The 16,849-nt window shown below is 45.1% G+C and overlaps 2 protein-coding genes across 2 annotated transcripts in view; one reads left to right on the top strand and one right to left on the bottom strand.

Annotated features, from left to right (window-relative positions):
* Window positions 1-589: 589 nt before the first annotated feature.
* Window positions 590-16,849, bottom strand: part of T265_08791 (hypothetical protein) — a gene marked incomplete at both ends in the record, with an annotated part of 30,484 nt that continues 14,224 nt past the window's right edge. The window contains 4 exons of the mRNA XM_009174691.1: window positions 590-1,366; window positions 4,750-5,047; window positions 15,523-15,689; window positions 16,458-16,562. Of these exons, the coding sequence (XP_009172955.1) occupies window positions 1,094-1,366; window positions 4,750-5,047; window positions 15,523-15,689; window positions 16,458-16,562 (843 nt within the window). The remainder of the gene's footprint in view (window positions 1,367-4,749; window positions 5,048-15,522; window positions 15,690-16,457; window positions 16,563-16,849) is intronic.
* T265_08790 (hypothetical protein) lies at window positions 10,661-12,353 on the top strand (the record flags this gene model as incomplete). Its single annotated transcript, XM_009174690.1, has 2 exons — window positions 10,661-10,717; window positions 12,141-12,353. The coding sequence occupies 2 exons, from the start codon at window positions 10,661-10,663 to the stop codon at window positions 12,351-12,353; spliced, it is 270 nt and encodes an 89-aa protein (XP_009172954.1).

Here is a 16,849-nt window from a genome sequence, read left to right as displayed (position 1 = left end):
CTCGCAGGGGATCCACAAATTACCATGCAACTGACTGATAATTTTTCGGATTTAAAAAAAACACATTTAGCAGGGTTCCAAGAAGCCTAACTGCACCAAGCCCTTAGTCTTTTTGGTGTATACGGATCCGTTCAAGTAGCATTAGTTTTTTCTTGAAGTGCTTTGCAGTGGAACCAACACCTAGCGTACGAATCTGCCCAAAAACTACTGTTGCATTCAATGGTACCGTCATCGACCGCACAGAAAATACAAAACAATACCAACTAGCTCAATCATACGTCAATGCTAGCGAAAACCATCGTAAGATATTGAGATGGCTCTGCTTCAGGCGCAAACCCAGTTACCGGAAAGTCCGTGGTTCGATCCCAACCTCGGCATTTCGAGTACTCCTGACTAGGCTTGGGCACGCTGACAGTGTCTCAGCCCTCTTACTTCCTTAGGGGTGAACAGCACAGAACCAATAATATTATTTGCTCCAAGGATGTTGGAACTACAAATTTGCAGTCATCCTCACGAACAGTACACAACCTTGAATGGGTACAAATAGTTAAAGCCATATGGAAATGGAAAACAAAACGAACGAGTGAATTTGGTGTTACATTTTATTATTGCATCTGTGAAATTAAGTTGTTTTCACGTGAGTTTAAACTGGCAAAGAATGATCACATAGAAAAGTAAAAAGAGCATGAGTGAAAAGTTCTCTTCAGTTGTAGTGAGGAACTGTCGAGCAACAGTGATCAAAAAACCTAATATACATCACAGTACTCGGGAGAGACGCACTTAACTTAATATACAAGCACAGTACTCGGGAGAAACGCACTTGGCTCAAGTGAATGGAAGGATCACAGATTTTGAGTTACTAACCAATAACGATGGATACTGACTGTCGTTTCAGTCCAGAAGGTTCAACGGTGTTGTTGCCACCAGGAAAACTAGGCGAGGTCATCGAAAACACGATCGACGTGTGTGAAAGGAACAGGTAAAAAACTACACACGGAACCTGGAAAACCCGATTTGAACAGGATAGAAAGTAAATGGAAGGAAAAATCTGTGATAAAGTTCAATTAACTTTACATACAACAATCAGGAACCGTTATTCACGGAGTTTGGTCAACATTGCTTGCAGCTCGGAAACGTCCTCTGCCTCTGCAGTTGAGACTGATCCAGACGGGACTTGCGTCTTGCTGAACTGCGACTTGACATCCAAATGGAGCTCGTCCAAAACGGCATTCACAACGTCATCTACTTCTTCGTCATCGCCCAAATCATCCAAAATATCGTCCATCATTTCTTCCTTCATTCCTAGCTCCATTTGTGTCTTCCCAAACTCTTGCAGAGTTTTCCCCAGTTTCGTCGTGTCTAAGTTCTATAGAAACGGATGACGAAAGGAGGGATCAATTATGCATACACCAAGAAGTAATTCTACATTTTGAGGTGTAGTTCACAACTGATTAGAATCGAAGCATGAACCTTTAATTCATTGAGGACTCAACTTACTGACCTTCGATCTAGTGAGACTCAATTAAACACCAACCAAAACGAAATGAAATTAATCGACAGTTGTTAGGTATTGCGAAGGACCTGAAAATCAATACACTTCAGTAAGCAAGATAGATGTTTGACGCAATGGGGCATCTTTACATCGATTTTCTGAATCGCGATTCGGTAGTCATCCCTAAACTGGTTACTACTAGGAATTCGAAACCTCTTCCCAACCATGTTCTAAAGGATTATACCCAGAGTATATCAGAACCCAGTTTCATGAATGAATACGATTTCAGACGAGAAACATGAAGATAATAAAAAGTCTACAAGACAGAAGAACGACCTCTGAATTCATTGGCGAACTTTACTGACAAGGTGACCGATTTCCCCAGTTCAAGCGACCGACCGACCTGGGCCTATATCAGATAAAGGGAACAAAAATACTACTTTCAACACAATCAACTTAGGTAATCTGATGGCTGAAGATTCCTCGTGTTGATAGTAAACGGAATCTCACAGATTTCGGCTGGCTGAGTTAAACCCTGCAGATGCTTTTCTAATATTTAGATGATGGTTCGTTCTCACTAAATGAGCGGCGATGGCGCTCGGTTTATTTTAAGGCTATTTGTCTGGAGTCACATTGAATGCTGTTCTTAGATCCTTTTAAGTAAACGTCTCGTTCGACCAGAGAGCTCAGAAGACAATTCGCGATATGCCAACATTTTTTCTTCATCCATCCATCCGCTGTTTGGGCTAAATGGTTCAAAGTAGTCCATTGCTTCAACGACGAATTCCCGTTCATCACAACAGTTCTCAACTGGACGATGAGCAAACTTTACTTCGTAAAACAAAGAAACGCCTATTTGGGCGGATGGCCTGGTAAGTTAAAAACTAGGAAAGAGATAAATCCAAATATTACATGGAGTGCTCGAAAATTGCAATCATCTGTAGAAATCGGGCATCAATGAGGGGAGTGGGCTTTTCTGGCCAATTTCCTAGGAATAGTATGCACATCCACAACGAAAGAAAACTCGACCACCGCTATCGTGCGAAAACTGTGGGATGGCAGCCCGTGCCTCTGACATGTTATCACTCAAGGAACCAGTCAAACCGGATCACCTGGCGGAAACTTCGTAGTTAAAGGAAAGTTGTCACCATATTCCATTTCAGTGTACGTAAACCATCTTATGATCAGGTATATTGGCGGAATGGTGCGAAATTCAACTACAGAACGTTGTGGGTTCAAACCTCCGCATAGATCCACAACAGGCGCAAATCGAATGACTCCCAGCAGCAGTGAAACAGCTGTGCACAGAATGACTTCACACTTGCGGGGAGAAATCTCAAATGAGAGGATTCGCTGAAAGCGTTTGTCTATCAACCTGTATTCCACTAATCTATTCGAATCAATATTGAAAGCATTACTTCGGGATGTTCGCAGGAAAAAGCGAGATCTATTAAAGACTGGAGATCATCAATCGAAATGAAAAAAAGATTTACCGAAAATTAAAAGATGATAGACCTGACATCGATGGGAAGAATCCCAGAAGACAAATAGTCCGGTTCGAACTGTGAGAAACTTTTACCAGTCGTACGAAATCGACACTGAACCATCATTGTCATGCATGGTTGGTGGGTGCTTGCAAGGGCTGCTGTCACACATCAACGGAATTACTGACCAACGATTTCCGTTTAATAAGCAAAAGATAATGTACATCGCCTCACGTACGCAAATGGCGCCCAGTTTTTCATGACACCTGCGCATTCGCACATTAACGAGTCTTGAAAGTCCCTGACTATCAGAGTTCCTCCAAATAAAAAGCTTAAGACAGGTTAGGGGAGCCTTTAAACATAGGATAATGGTCGCTCATTGTGGATTCTCCAGGACAGTGTTATCTCTCCTGATACGATCCACTCGAGGGTAATGACAGAGTAGCACGCTGTCAAAGAGAAAGCAGTGGAATCCAAGGGGAGATAGATAGTCATACTGGTGATAGGAGGAGCAGGTCAGATGGATGAGTTAGAACTGTGGATGATTTGATTTTTAGAAGTGCAAGACTGAAGCCTACAGATATGGATGGATAGAAGATATACATATCGAATGTCTGATGCTCTATGATGGATATGGTATACAGAACGTCGGACGTCGGGTGGGTCATTATGCCAGGGTTATGTAAAATAAGCAGTTGAAATCCTGCGTGTTTCCAAGTAATTCATGGTCCATATTCGATGGCAGAATAATATTCGCAGATTTCCAGCTGTGAATCTAATATGGTGAAGGAAGAAAAGACCTTTGCTGAGAAGTTGGTTATTGGTAAATACGAACTGAACAGTTACGGGCTATTAGACACGAAAACAAACAGTTTTTGAAGTGAGCCTTCACAAGCGTCGTTCTGAACTTTTCTGGACGTTCACTGATCATCAGACAATAGTAAACAAACACTGTGCAGCGGTTGCGTTATTTCCGGTATAACCTTCCCCTTCTACCAGATGTGCAGTTTGAACACCAGACCATATACTACTCGCATGCTTCCTCAGTGTACACACCGTCAATTTAACAATTTCGTTGCTTTAGGGTGGTAGATCCGGCGGAAAATCTTCAAATGGAATGCAAGAAGGACCATATGCGTAGGAAGTCTAGCAGCCGTGCGCCAAAATGTAAGAAGATACTGTATTTATCATTATGGTCAGCGGAACGATTACTCGAAACATTGAAAGTTCGATGAACCAAAGGCCGAATTCGATGAACTGATGGTCACTCCGAAGAACCTGAGTAACAGCAAAAGTGATCTAGGACATGAAATAAGTAGTAATGTCACCATCTACTCCGTGACAGTAAAGGCTAACCCAACACTGACGGCGATCGAATTCGGTTGCTTACGGGCAACGCTCATTAATCTCTTACGTCGAATAAGGAGATCGAAGATGATTAACAAGTGGAAAAAAGAAACGTAAACAAAAGGGGAGTAACACCCTGCAGGTACTGTGTAACAAGAAAGAGGAATAGGAATAGCAAAACGGCCAAAGTAAGCCAGGAGTAATCAAAGTTAGAAGTGGAGTCGAAACCAGGCCGTGAAATCACACGACAGCTTGGCATAGGGAGCTCGCACTTCCGAAGCAAAATCCCTAATAGTTTCTCACAAAAAAAGATCATGCTGTTTCAAATGCCCCATAAAAATTGGTAACCATGAGGTACGTCAGTTAGTGGCACTTGGCTGAAGTGACCGAAAGCGCGTATATCATACCCGAGCGAATTACACTTACCTTGTTCACTTTAGCTGTGACTTGCGCACAAGAGTGCATTGCGCTTCCCATGGCAACAGTAGAAGCAGCAACACGCTGTTGAGAACTAATTGCACTAAGCTTGGCATTGCAAATCATGTTACGTTTGTTTTGGTTCCGCAGTGAAATTAATTGTTTAGCCAACAGGGCGGCACCTTGCTTATCTCCGCGAGCAGCGCATTGCTTGATCTGCATCTCTAGTTGTTTTTCATCCTTCTCCAATTCCTTGGCATTACGCGCCAAATCGCGTTTAGCTGAACGTAGTTCACGTTCGTTGGCTCTGATTTGTTCGCGTTGTTTTTTGGACTGATTATTCATGAGGGCTGGAGGAAAAGAAGCGTTGCAACCAGTCATAAGGTAAAACGAAAACCATATTTCCGAACTGTTTATACATTATACGAATCCTAGGAGTTGAAACCATCGAAATGAGCCTGTAAGTAGAGGAACAGTGCAGCCCTGTTATCCAGAGATAGGATGAAGCGAGCTAATCCAAATTTGGGCATCTGATCGGTACACCAGACCCACCGGCAACTGGGAGTCATGTGAAACGCAAAGTACTGTCATCGGTAACTGGTATATTTTTTGGGTTTCCGGTAATTTTACGCGAGTGACGGGATGCAGTCAATCTAATGCAGCGGCACTGATGGACATATAGAAAAGCTAACAAACGACGTCAAATGACTGTTACCGGCATGCCATTACCTTACAGTCCAAATGGAAATATCGTCAAAGTCTGAAAACATTGCGCGAGATTGTTGAAATTTCGTTGTCGGACGACAACATGTGTAGCTCAGAAACCCACTGGGTTGCACAGGAAGATGTCCATGCAACATCCACCAGGTTTCTCTTACCGGGCCCGTCAGTAGGCGTCTGACAAACAGTCCTCAACTTACCCAGGTTACTGGGCTGGAACATGGCTGGCAACCCGTTTCTTAAAAGTTGGACTATTGTGGTGAACTTGCGCCAACCATTGCGATAGTGCAGTCAATATTTTGATGCAGACTTTGGCTGAGGAGATTGATCGTCTCACTCACTGGGCTTAGGTGCCAACATACAGACATTACGCACACAAATGTACCTTCACGTCAAACCTGCTGGATCGCCTCATCTGCTGCCTAGATATTTCCCCGATATTTACGCAGTGTCACTTCGCGGTCTGATATCCAGGGCTTCAGTGGGCCTGGTGGCGCTGCGCCACAAGCGAAACTCCCAGCACTGTTCGAAGAGGTGGTGATCTCGTCCTAGTATGAATTTATAACTAAGATTGGAGCAACTGAAAGAGACTCTACAAGATTCTGGTAAATTTGCCTAACATCCGGAAATGACAGTCTCTTGGTCGCCAAGTGATTTATCCGCATGTTTCGCGGCCCTGCGATGATGATGATGATGATGATTTATCCGCATGTTTCGCGGCCCTAGAAAATGGAGAAGGGACGAACACGTGGTCGGAACCCATAAATATGTCCCAAAACAAGCGGCAGTCAGTACTGATCTGCACCACTGGTAACTGATGGTCGTGGGATCAATTTGAACTCGTAGCCAGAACACCGTTGGAGGACACCCTGTGGCCAAACGACTTCGGTCATTTCGGAAATTAGTACTGCATAAAAACAGCCTTCAGTCAGTACACAGCTGAAGGAATTGTCCTACGTACCGACTCCAATCCATGTCAACGATGCAACTGAGTTTCAGATGCGATAAGCCTGCCCACTTGTGCACTGAAATCTTCGGTAACCACAACGATATCTGAGCTTTTAGCTCACTGCAACAGGGTATTCAAACCATCACGAAAACCTGTTTGATGGTGTCAGTTGGGGCGTGGGCGGACACGAAAAACGGACATAATTCAAATTTCCGCTTCTGAGACTCCACAGAAATTGCCAGGCGAACCACACAGAGGCGGCTATCAACGAGTATCCAGTCAAGCACGGATCCTTTCGCCAAGTGACTTAGGACGATACAAACTTCTGCACATTCTGCCGCAGTGGCCTCTGTATAACCAGAGGTGCGTGGTTGCCAGCGAACCGCAGCGGCCTCTGTATAACCAGAGGTGCGCGGTTGCCAGCGAACGGAGAGTGATGGGGCAGTTAGCTCAATCACTGTACTTGTACCTTGGATTCTTGTTTCCGACGAACAGCATTCATTACCAAGCGGTTCCAGTGTGACAGTAAGAGCAGCTTGTGGTCCTGTTTGTTTCAGAGCGCGGACGTTGAAAGCGGTCAGATAGACTGGGGCTGAAGATTGGTGTATAGATACTCGTGAGTGTGACAGTAAGAGCAGCTTGTGGTCCCGTTTGTTTCAGAGCGCGGACGTTGAAAGCAGTCAGATAGACTGGAGCTGAAGATTGATGTATAGATACTCAAAGATGTTGGCGACGGATGACGCGCAGATGTTGTCCGCAAAACCAGTGCAGGAGGAACGAAGTTATCAGTCCTAACTGCTGGGCCGTTAAGGTGAGAGATATTAGTGAGACGGGAGAAAGAGAAAGGCGTCATCAGTAATCCATTTTCACTTAGCCGCCCTGCTGTACACAGCAATTAGGGCGACCTGGTAGCACGATATCAGTGATCAGCACCGATGTGGCATGATTTTGCGTGCAATTCACCCACGGAAGCACAGTGAAATTCCGGAGCGGCGAATTCCTGACAACAGACCAGGACTATTGACGAAGCAGCACTGGGGACGTGCTGTTCGTTAGAAACAACAAAGTGTTACGACTAAACCATTTTGTGCTGAAACCATGAAAAAGACATTTGAGTCGTTATTCCCTATAAGATTTTTTAGATTCTCCGCGTTGTGGCTTGCTAGGATGGTCCTTCATTATGGGTTATTGTTGACACTGGGACATCTGTATATAAAGACGATTATGAAGTGCACGCGTCAAATGGATCCTGGTGAGCATCCGCTTACTTTCCTACAAATCCTGAACACCAAATAGTCCAGACAGATGTGGAAAGTATAGCAAAAAGTACATAGTCACCTTGTTAATTCAACCAGTTTGAAATCAGGTCGACAAGCGCCTGAGAGTGAAAAGTTAGCGTTTTGCGACGTGCAGATATCATAGGTAAGAATGAGGTTGGGTGAACAATGACTCCAGATTTGGAGGATGGGTGATAAAAACGGTGGGACGTGGGTGAAGCGAAAGCGATGAGCCAAGTGTTAGGAGTCGAACATACCCTTAACCCTCTCGTTCGTGTACCGAATTCGCAACCTGGTCCTCCTAGTGACCGATGCCAGCCAAAAAATTGACATCCGATCTCAATCCTCATTTTGGTAGTAAGCTCCAAAATGATACCTCCCTCTGCAGTTACCCATCAAGTATTTCAGAGTAAATCAAACTAAGCAGATTCAAACCCCACCTCAAGCCTCGAAGCCCGTGATAAGATGGTTTAAGAATGTTTTGAAGTGTAAACGCAGCAGGACAATAACTGCTGCGTAGTTCCAACTAGAGGACAGCCAGTGGAGATGACCTTCGCCCCTCCCTGATTAAGGTTCCAGTGATTTTTTTACACAGGGTTTGAAACCATACAAAGTATGGCACTTCACTAGTCCGAGGGCGGGCGTGCTGTCACTACTTTATCGGTGTCACGCTCAAGGCCGTCAGCGGTTCTGTAGCGGGCTTGTGCTAGGTAAGTTTCACCGAAGATTCAAAATCAACCTCGCCGATGGCATTTTACTCCATGAGACTCATGCGTTCAGTTTATAGCCGTTCGATGTAGATACCCTCAGCCTCATGGATTTCCTCCCTTGAAAAATAAGGTACCTTGCAAGCTCCCGAAGGTTGCACGAGGGCTGGAACACGTACTGGAACCGAGTACTTGTCGTAGTGGTCATGTCTGCCACGGATTCGTTAACCGATGATTTGAGATGGGATAGTTGCGTATTCGATACCTTGGATGCACGAGCTCCGAGGGTGCGACTGGGCCATGTGTGACAATCTCTACAACCATTGATGAGTCACGCCTCGGGCCCCCATCCAGGAGGACTGCAATTACCGGCACAAATGAGCTTGCTGGCAATGGCTCTTATACTTTGCTGCTAAGCCATTAGTTGACCTCCAGTGGCTCGTTTACGCACTTTACGTGGTTGTTAGAAAGGAGTACTTTGAGGAAGTCGGTCGACTGGCGTACGGAGCAAGTGGCCAAGCCAGCGCAATCTATGAAGTGTGATCAGTGAATGAGTTGTTTATTCGGAAAACCAACCGACGTAGTTTAGCATTGCTGATCCGGTGCTCCCACTAGACGCCAGCAATACCCTGAAGACATCGATGGTCAAACACAGTCTTTTGACGCTCTCAGAGCGCTGGGCCACATTTCTGACCCGTACGGTAATTAAGCGCAGGCACTTACTACTAATCTATCCATCTGCAACACCCTTTCGGTGCTTAGCTGCCATGCCACCCGAAGGTTGCACGAGGGCTGGGATACTGCCAGGTTGCCCAAGTCCAGACAGGGGAAGTCGAGAGGCAGAGGTCGGGTTCGAACCACGGACCTTCCGGTCAGCAAATTCGTGCTCTAACCAATAAGCTATCCCGTCATCGCAAGACGGGTTCGCAATGAGGCTCCACGGGAGATGAAGAACCTAGTCACTGAGTGCCTGTACACATTCACTGCGCGTTCATCTGAAGGTTCTGTTCAAACCAAACTCGAGCAGACTGAAGGTAGCTGCCATTTCAAGAGGGCAGGACGGTTGAGACGAAATGCATATTATTCTAAGGATTCAGGTATCGAATCATTAAGCTAGATACCTACTTTTGACAAGAGGATCAGGGAGTTCAGTACTCTCTTGGAATGAAAGATTCGTTTGAACCCGCGATTGCGATATCAGATATGACTAGGACACAAATCCAAAGAATATTCGTCAACATCGGTGACAGTGAAGTCATGGCACCCTGTATTATCACTCTCCAAGAGATGTCAATCCAACCAATCTAATCCCAAAACCCGGCTGATTCGAACTGAGTACCCTCCGTCAGTAGGAAGCTCAAACAAGTTACACGGGTATTGGTACTATTGCTGATTTGTTGAGCATATAAAATAATATAAAAAATGCAGCTGTAGCGCCCTACGGTGTTTACCTACCACGCCTCGCAGGGGAAACACGAGGGTTAAGATATTGTCAGGTTAGCCTAGACAAGAGCAGCAGAGTACCGAGGTTAAGTGGGTTAAGATATTGTCAGGTTAGCCTAGACGAGAGCAGCAGAGTACCGAACCACGGATATTCCGGCCAGTAAGTTCGCGCCTTAAAAACTTTGCTACCTCCATCTCCGTGCGAATGAACCAGTCAAGAAACGAGACGATAAAGAACGAATAGATACATTAGTTACCACAGAGGACACAAGTGTATAACCTGGGTAACCGACTAAGGGAATTATTTTCTGGGGTCAGCCCATGCCTGATGCAAATATATGACGAGATAAGTCTACATAGTTGCTCCGGAAATAAAGTTCTTTTGAATATTACTAACTCCAACTCGACCGAATTGGTGCGTCATATCTGGGCATCACGCACGGCGCGTTACTGACATGAATATCATACTGTTCAGATAAGCATCAGGCTGGAACAGCAAGGAAGGTAAGAATTTGTGAACAACGGCTACGGATTAAAGACAAGCTGGCTCTATCTTCCTGCTCGCGACGAAACGCCGATTCAATATTAAATCAGAGTTAAATGCATGCTGCGCACTACGGTTAAACCCATAAAACACCCGAAAAGGACCCTGGAGATACACATATTATATCCAACCCCATGGCTAAATAATGAAACAAGGAATCACATGCGATCGGTCGGCAGGGAAGAAGGAAGCGATACGAAGACAAATGACTGCCAGTTATTAACATAAATAAGTACAAATGAAATATATACATAGGCTAGATGTATTGCATGTGATTTGGATGCATGTACAGGAAAGCGTGGAGATTGCTCTGACTACACAGTCCGCACAGTATGTGGTGAGCACAAATCTCAACTGAGTTTTCAAACACTCTGAAAGACAGATAAGAAGAGCGAAAAACAGGGATTAAGTAGATAGCTGAAAGTCTAATAGTGCGTACAATTTACCGAGCAACTTTGATCACAAGTCGACAATTCCATCGTTGAAAGATTAGAAAGGGGACAAACAGCCTAGGAATATCCGACACCCTGTCGACTTCTGGAAATGTCATGATACTAATCTCACCTTTGTTCACTTTCGTCTGCTAACTTTCAGTCATGTGCCAGAGAGGTAATAGTAGCCTCTCGGTTTTTTCAGGTCTTTGCAAACGGCAAGTCCTTAAAGGGTGCTGAATTGTTATTGAAACGCCATAGAGTTCTCTTAAAACGAGAACTGTGACAACTATTTATTGGGCGCGATATTTTTTGATGAAAAAATTATGTTAACTTCTTGCCTTCGTGCACCTTAATGCATCTGCAGGCGCGATATTTTTTGATGAAAAAATTATGGTAACTTCTTGCTTTCGTGCACCTTAATGCATCTGCATCCAGTCCGACCTCTTTGACTCGTACCTAAAGATGCACTCAAAACATATCAAAGAGGGGAAACACAATGATGGACCAAATAGCGTTCGCGACTAGGGTTGGCATTCTAGCAACCGCGAAAACACTCCTGCTAACCATGTAGGCTTCAATCCCCACTACGGTCAGGTGAACCTTTCCGGAATTATCTTTTAGGTTAGCGAAACTCCGAAAGCTATGCCAAAATTAGAATGGATAAAACAAGCAAAAAATACAACGGTAAATTTGCGGTCAAATCAGTATTGCTGGAACATTCTTCCTCTCGAGCAACTACTCCGGTTAGTTCTCACCAAAGCAGGGAAACACCATGTAGAAGAATCAGAACAGTTGAGCAAGGAGAGAAGGATTACTCAAACAGTATGTGACTATGAGTTCTCAGGAAATGTCCACGAACACTTCAAATTCTGAACACAGGACTAAAACACTATTGATTCTCACTAAATCGTAATTCCGTCTGACCAAGTATCTGCTGGTAATGTGAGTTCCGAAGACTGATGCGAAAAAGGGAAGTCACAGGGTCTTAAATAATCACGAAAACTTCCAACAGGTGATGACATACCTTAAATCTTTGTGTCCACGGAAATTCCGATGGTAGTAACGATCGTTATTAAGCATCCTCAAACGAGCGAATCAACTCATCGTTTAGGATATGAAAAAAGGATAAAATTTCGTTCAAAAACCTCCTCCACAGGAGGAGCTCGAACTTTATGGCAATCATTGTCCATCCACCTAGTGTTTACCTCCTAAAACTATGGTCTCTGCTCTGTTAGCGTCCTTCAATGGGATAACTAACTAACTAACTAACTAACTTGCTTACCAGCTAACTAACACAAGCGCTGCACTCTCCCACATACAGTCTAGGAATCAGCAACCCGGCAGTCTGTCACCATCATTAGGATCGACAGCAGGACATCAGTGTTTAACACTGATGTTTCGCTGCCCTATAACCATAATTTCATTGAAAGCCTAATTGTGAAAAAAATGAAAGTGGACGGGAAAGTGACTCAGTGCGACATGACTACTATCATACCGAGGTGTCTAACCTCCGGACACTCATACAGACAATCTGGATAGAAACTGATAAGACCGCCGTTGAAATACATTATTAGACATAGCTTGCAGCTTCCCCAACCAGGCACAGTGGGGATCACGCGGTCCCCATCCTGCGAGGCGAGTAGCACCGACAGCACCCAAACGTTTCATAATCTCTCTCATAACCCTCTCCTAAGTAAGGGGTTGGCCACCTCTCTGCTTCCGCCACTCTGAATTGGACACGGAGAACAGCACCCTTCAGCAAACGATGGTTCGGCTTGCAAAATATATGGTCTCGATTCTGGATATATTCTTCAATGGAAGCCCTTGTTGTACAATAGAACATCTGTCATCTCACTGTCTCGTTATGGATTGGCCCACACCAACCCACACAAGCTATGGCTCTGAGACAATGATCGCCTCAGTTGCGCTTCTCATACACGCCAAATCTCAGCCATACAACAAAACAGCCCGCACTGTAATCTGATACACATGTCCCTTGAGATTTAGGGATATACCGCTTTGACGCCATGTGCCTCAAATGAGCAAACTCGACTCCAGCCTTGCATAATTGTGCGTTGCTCTTATCTGTTATACTACATTCGAGTGTCTCTCCATGGATTGAAAGTGGTGTATTCAGTGACTGGACGTCCGGGAGCTAGCCGTACATTTTGCGAATGCAATGTGCATACCCCATGGATGCGATGAACTTGATCAGTTCGCCCAGAGACACCTGCGCCTTTACCGCTTCTTCGAAGGCGGGGACGATGTCGATTCCAGATCAGAGGCTATTTGGACACTGGGGTTTTTAAGACCTTGCGGGGCTCGTCTCGGTATCTTATAGATCATGAGATTAAAAAGGAGAGATTGGACACCCCTGAGGAACACCACTTTGTGTACGGAAACCTTTGGAGTTCCCGTGTTCTCCCACACGCCCGGAAGTCAGAGAATACAGAGAACTTATAATGTTCACAAATTTTCGGGACAGTCCTTGATGGCTAAGTGTGTCAAGGAGAACAGACCATTCAACTGAGTCGAAGTGGTCTTGTAAACCCAGGAATATAAAATTGTACGTAAGATGTTTTTCTAGCACCCGATGGAGTGTAAAAGATTGGTTCAACTTAAGCCTTGCTAAGCCTGAAGCACACTTGCTGCTCTTGAGTAAGTGTTTCACGAGCCACAAAAAGGCGAGGTTTCCAGATGGCTGGTGATTTCGGCGCCGAATGACGCGCAGATGTTGCTTGCAAAAATGATGCACGATGAACGGAGTTATCGGTCTTAACTGCAGAGCCTACCAGGAGAGAGTTATTCATGGAGTGAGAGAGATAAAAAGAGAAAAAAGGGAAAGTAGCTTGCTTTCGCTTACCTGTCCGGCTATATGCAGCAAGGTAACCCTGCTGATGGCAACACGCGACGGCCAATGTGGCATCAGTGTAACTCTATGTGTAAAATTCGTGGTTGTACGTGGGCTGCGATACTGCAGGGAGGCTACACATGCAAAGGACGATTAGAGTCCCCGGCTACGTTTCGGACTTAAAAGCCTGCCAGCAATGCGGCGGAAAATACAAGAGCATTTCACTTTTTCCAGAACAAGGCATCATCAATGTTCCAACCCCCAAGCTGGAGGATCAGCAGCGTGTTCGTCAGACCTCAAACATTTGACCTATTTGTTATGAGACTCTTCGAGTGTCGCGCGGTCACCCAACAATAGAGTTCAGTGGGTGGCGGATGCACACAAGCCGTCAGAACACAGCAATGTGCTAGCTCTTCGAGACGACATCGTTCTCGTCTTCGAAGAGAAGACGCATGTACTTCTGGATGAATTGACCAAAGACGTCTCGTCCATGAGTATGCACTCTGGGTCCACACAGTGAGGCCCTGCTCAGGCATATGCAGTCATTGAACACACCAATTTCAATCCAGAGAGCCATTTGAATTTGTATAGGGTTTCACGTTACTTGTTGCATTAGTTCCGATTCGCGGTGCGATAGATGGGGCCAATGCAGGAATCTGCAAGGTTCGGGTCGGCTTTGCTAATTCGAGACACCTATGGTATCAAAGTCGTATATCCCTGAAACGTGTGTATCAGGCTACAGTGCGGGCTATTTTGTTGTATGGCTGAAACCTGGCGTGTTTGAGCAGCGCAACTGATACACATTTGGGTGTTCGACAACCGTTGTCTCAGAACCACGGATCGCCTAGGTTGGTGTCGGCGAATACGTAAGGAGACAATTAGAAAGCGAGTGTTCGGTGGTGCAGCGTTGACTTCTACAAAAGCATGTGTCCAGAAACAGCAGCTGCGTTAATTAAGCCATGTATTGCGCAAGTCAAACCATCGTTTGCCGAAGAGAGCTGTTCTCTGTGTCCAATTCAGAGAGGTGGCCAACCCTTGATCTTGCAGACGGTAAAGAAAGAAATTATGAAATGTTTGGGTGTTGTCGGTGCCACTCACCTTCCACGATGAGGACTGCGTTATTCCCAGTCCTGGGAATAGGGTTAGGGACGCAACAAGATATCACTGCTAATGTATGTTAATGGCGGTCTTGTTGTCAGTTCCTATAAAGATTGCATGCATGAGTGTCTGGACGTGTGGACACCTTAGAATGACTGTAGTGAGCTAGCCCTAACTCCCTTTTCCGTCTACTTTCATTCTTTTGTTCACAATGGGGCTTTCAAATAGATCGTAGTTGTACGGCAGCGAAGCATCAGTATTGAACGGTGATGCCGGTTATGATGATGAAATCAGTTAGTTCGTGGATTCATGGTGCGTCGAACCATTGAGGTAAGCAGCATCAATGCTGTTTATCTGCCACGGAGAAATCGCTGGTCAAAGCATCCTCGAAACGTCCTAATTAACGCACAGGACGATAGCGATGCATTGATGTTTAACACTGCTTTTACTGACGATCGCAGGAGGCCTACGTTCCAACGGATTCGGTTCGTTTCACTTGTGGTAGCTACTTATCACCATCATCATCATCATCGACAGCATGACATCAGTGTTCAACACCGATGCTTCAGTGCTACTTAACAGTGAGCAAGCGAGTGGTAGTAGCTACTAAGGTTGGCATTAGCTTTCCTGTCTGCGGTTTTCTGCCTACATGATCGCGGGGCTAGTCTGTGAAATGCAGATAACAGCACACGTGGAAGATTTACTTTTATGCGACGACCTGAAAATAGCTAAATAATGTGAAGAATGGGTTAAACTCACTGCAAGTTGCTAGGGTGAACAGATGCCTTGATTTCACGCAATGCATCCTGAATGCTCGAACACCCATAGGCTGCACCTTCCTGTTCCGTGAGTGAACGAACTTGGACAAGCAACCCGACGAGTTTGGATATCAAATCCATATTCCGCGTGTTTTGTAGACGTTGGGACTGTCAGAGAGAAATAATTGTAAGGCCTGTAAACGCTAGGCTCGACTGTACAACTACGTTAGCTAAACACACATGCTGCCTTAAAAGCCTCGGTGTCTTCGCACATCAAATGTGAGCGGTGTAAAACGTGAAGGTTAAACAAAACAGCCAACTTTTCGGATCTATGACACGAACGGTTTCCAAGCTAAGTTGACGTATAAATCGGTGGCAACCGTACTAAAATGAATGTGGTCGCAGTAAAAAGAATGAGGAAAGTGCTTTAGCATAGTATAATGGAGTCGTCTGATCTCCTGGTTAAAACGAGAACAATTTAGAATTGGGCATGGATACGTGAGTTGTTCTGGCTGCCGAATTGTGGGGAGCCATTGGTAGAGGAAACTGGTCCGTAATGTGACCGTAGGAAAGACGTCTGTAGACCACTTTTGTAAACCATACACTCTGGGTCACAGTGAAACATCTACGATGCATATTCTAAACAATGCCGACATGTGTCAATGAACACACCGAAATTCGTACGGTCGAATTACATTAGTCAACAGGTAAGCGCTATCTCAGGCCAAAAGTGTCGCGGCAGCCTAGTGAAACATCCTAGACCAAAGCGATAATGGTCGGTCTTGTGATTGGTCCACCGCGGTAAAGCTGTTCACACGTCTTCCCTAGTCTTATGCCTTCTGGTTAGCGGCTTGATTTGAAGACTGAATACACCAAACTCATCGCGATACTGCTTTTTGTAGCTTACGTTCTTTACAGAGGGGAAGGCCAGCTCACCTGAATGTTTTTCATACGCGAAACTATTTCATAGGAATCCTCGTCGCAACGCTGTTTGAAATCACTTGCCTGTTCCAGTGGAGCGACACCATGCTCTTGAGCAATCTAACGAAAGAAAATAAAAACTCATGAGTTTATAAAGCAGCCGAAATCTGAATGCGCCGGATTTCCGAAAATCCGAGTGTCAATCAACTTCATCTAAAAGCCTCTTCTGATAAGGATGGTCACCCACTGTGCAGAATTGGAAATCATCATTGCCAGCTGTAAGAACCGCGTACTCGTCGTACACTGGTTGTAGCTGCCACAGTTTCGTTCACCGATGATTGGGGGGGGGTAGGTAGCTGCGCATTGCACGCGCGAGCTGGTAAATTGGTGCATAAATCCAGCACTGT

Source organism: Opisthorchis viverrini (genome assembly GCF_000715545.1).
Source record: "Opisthorchis viverrini unplaced genomic scaffold opera_v5_241, whole genome shotgun sequence".
Lineage (NCBI taxonomy): Eukaryota > Metazoa > Platyhelminthes > Trematoda > Opisthorchiida > Opisthorchiidae > Opisthorchis > Opisthorchis viverrini.
This window is presented reverse-complemented; position numbering and strand designations above follow the sequence as displayed.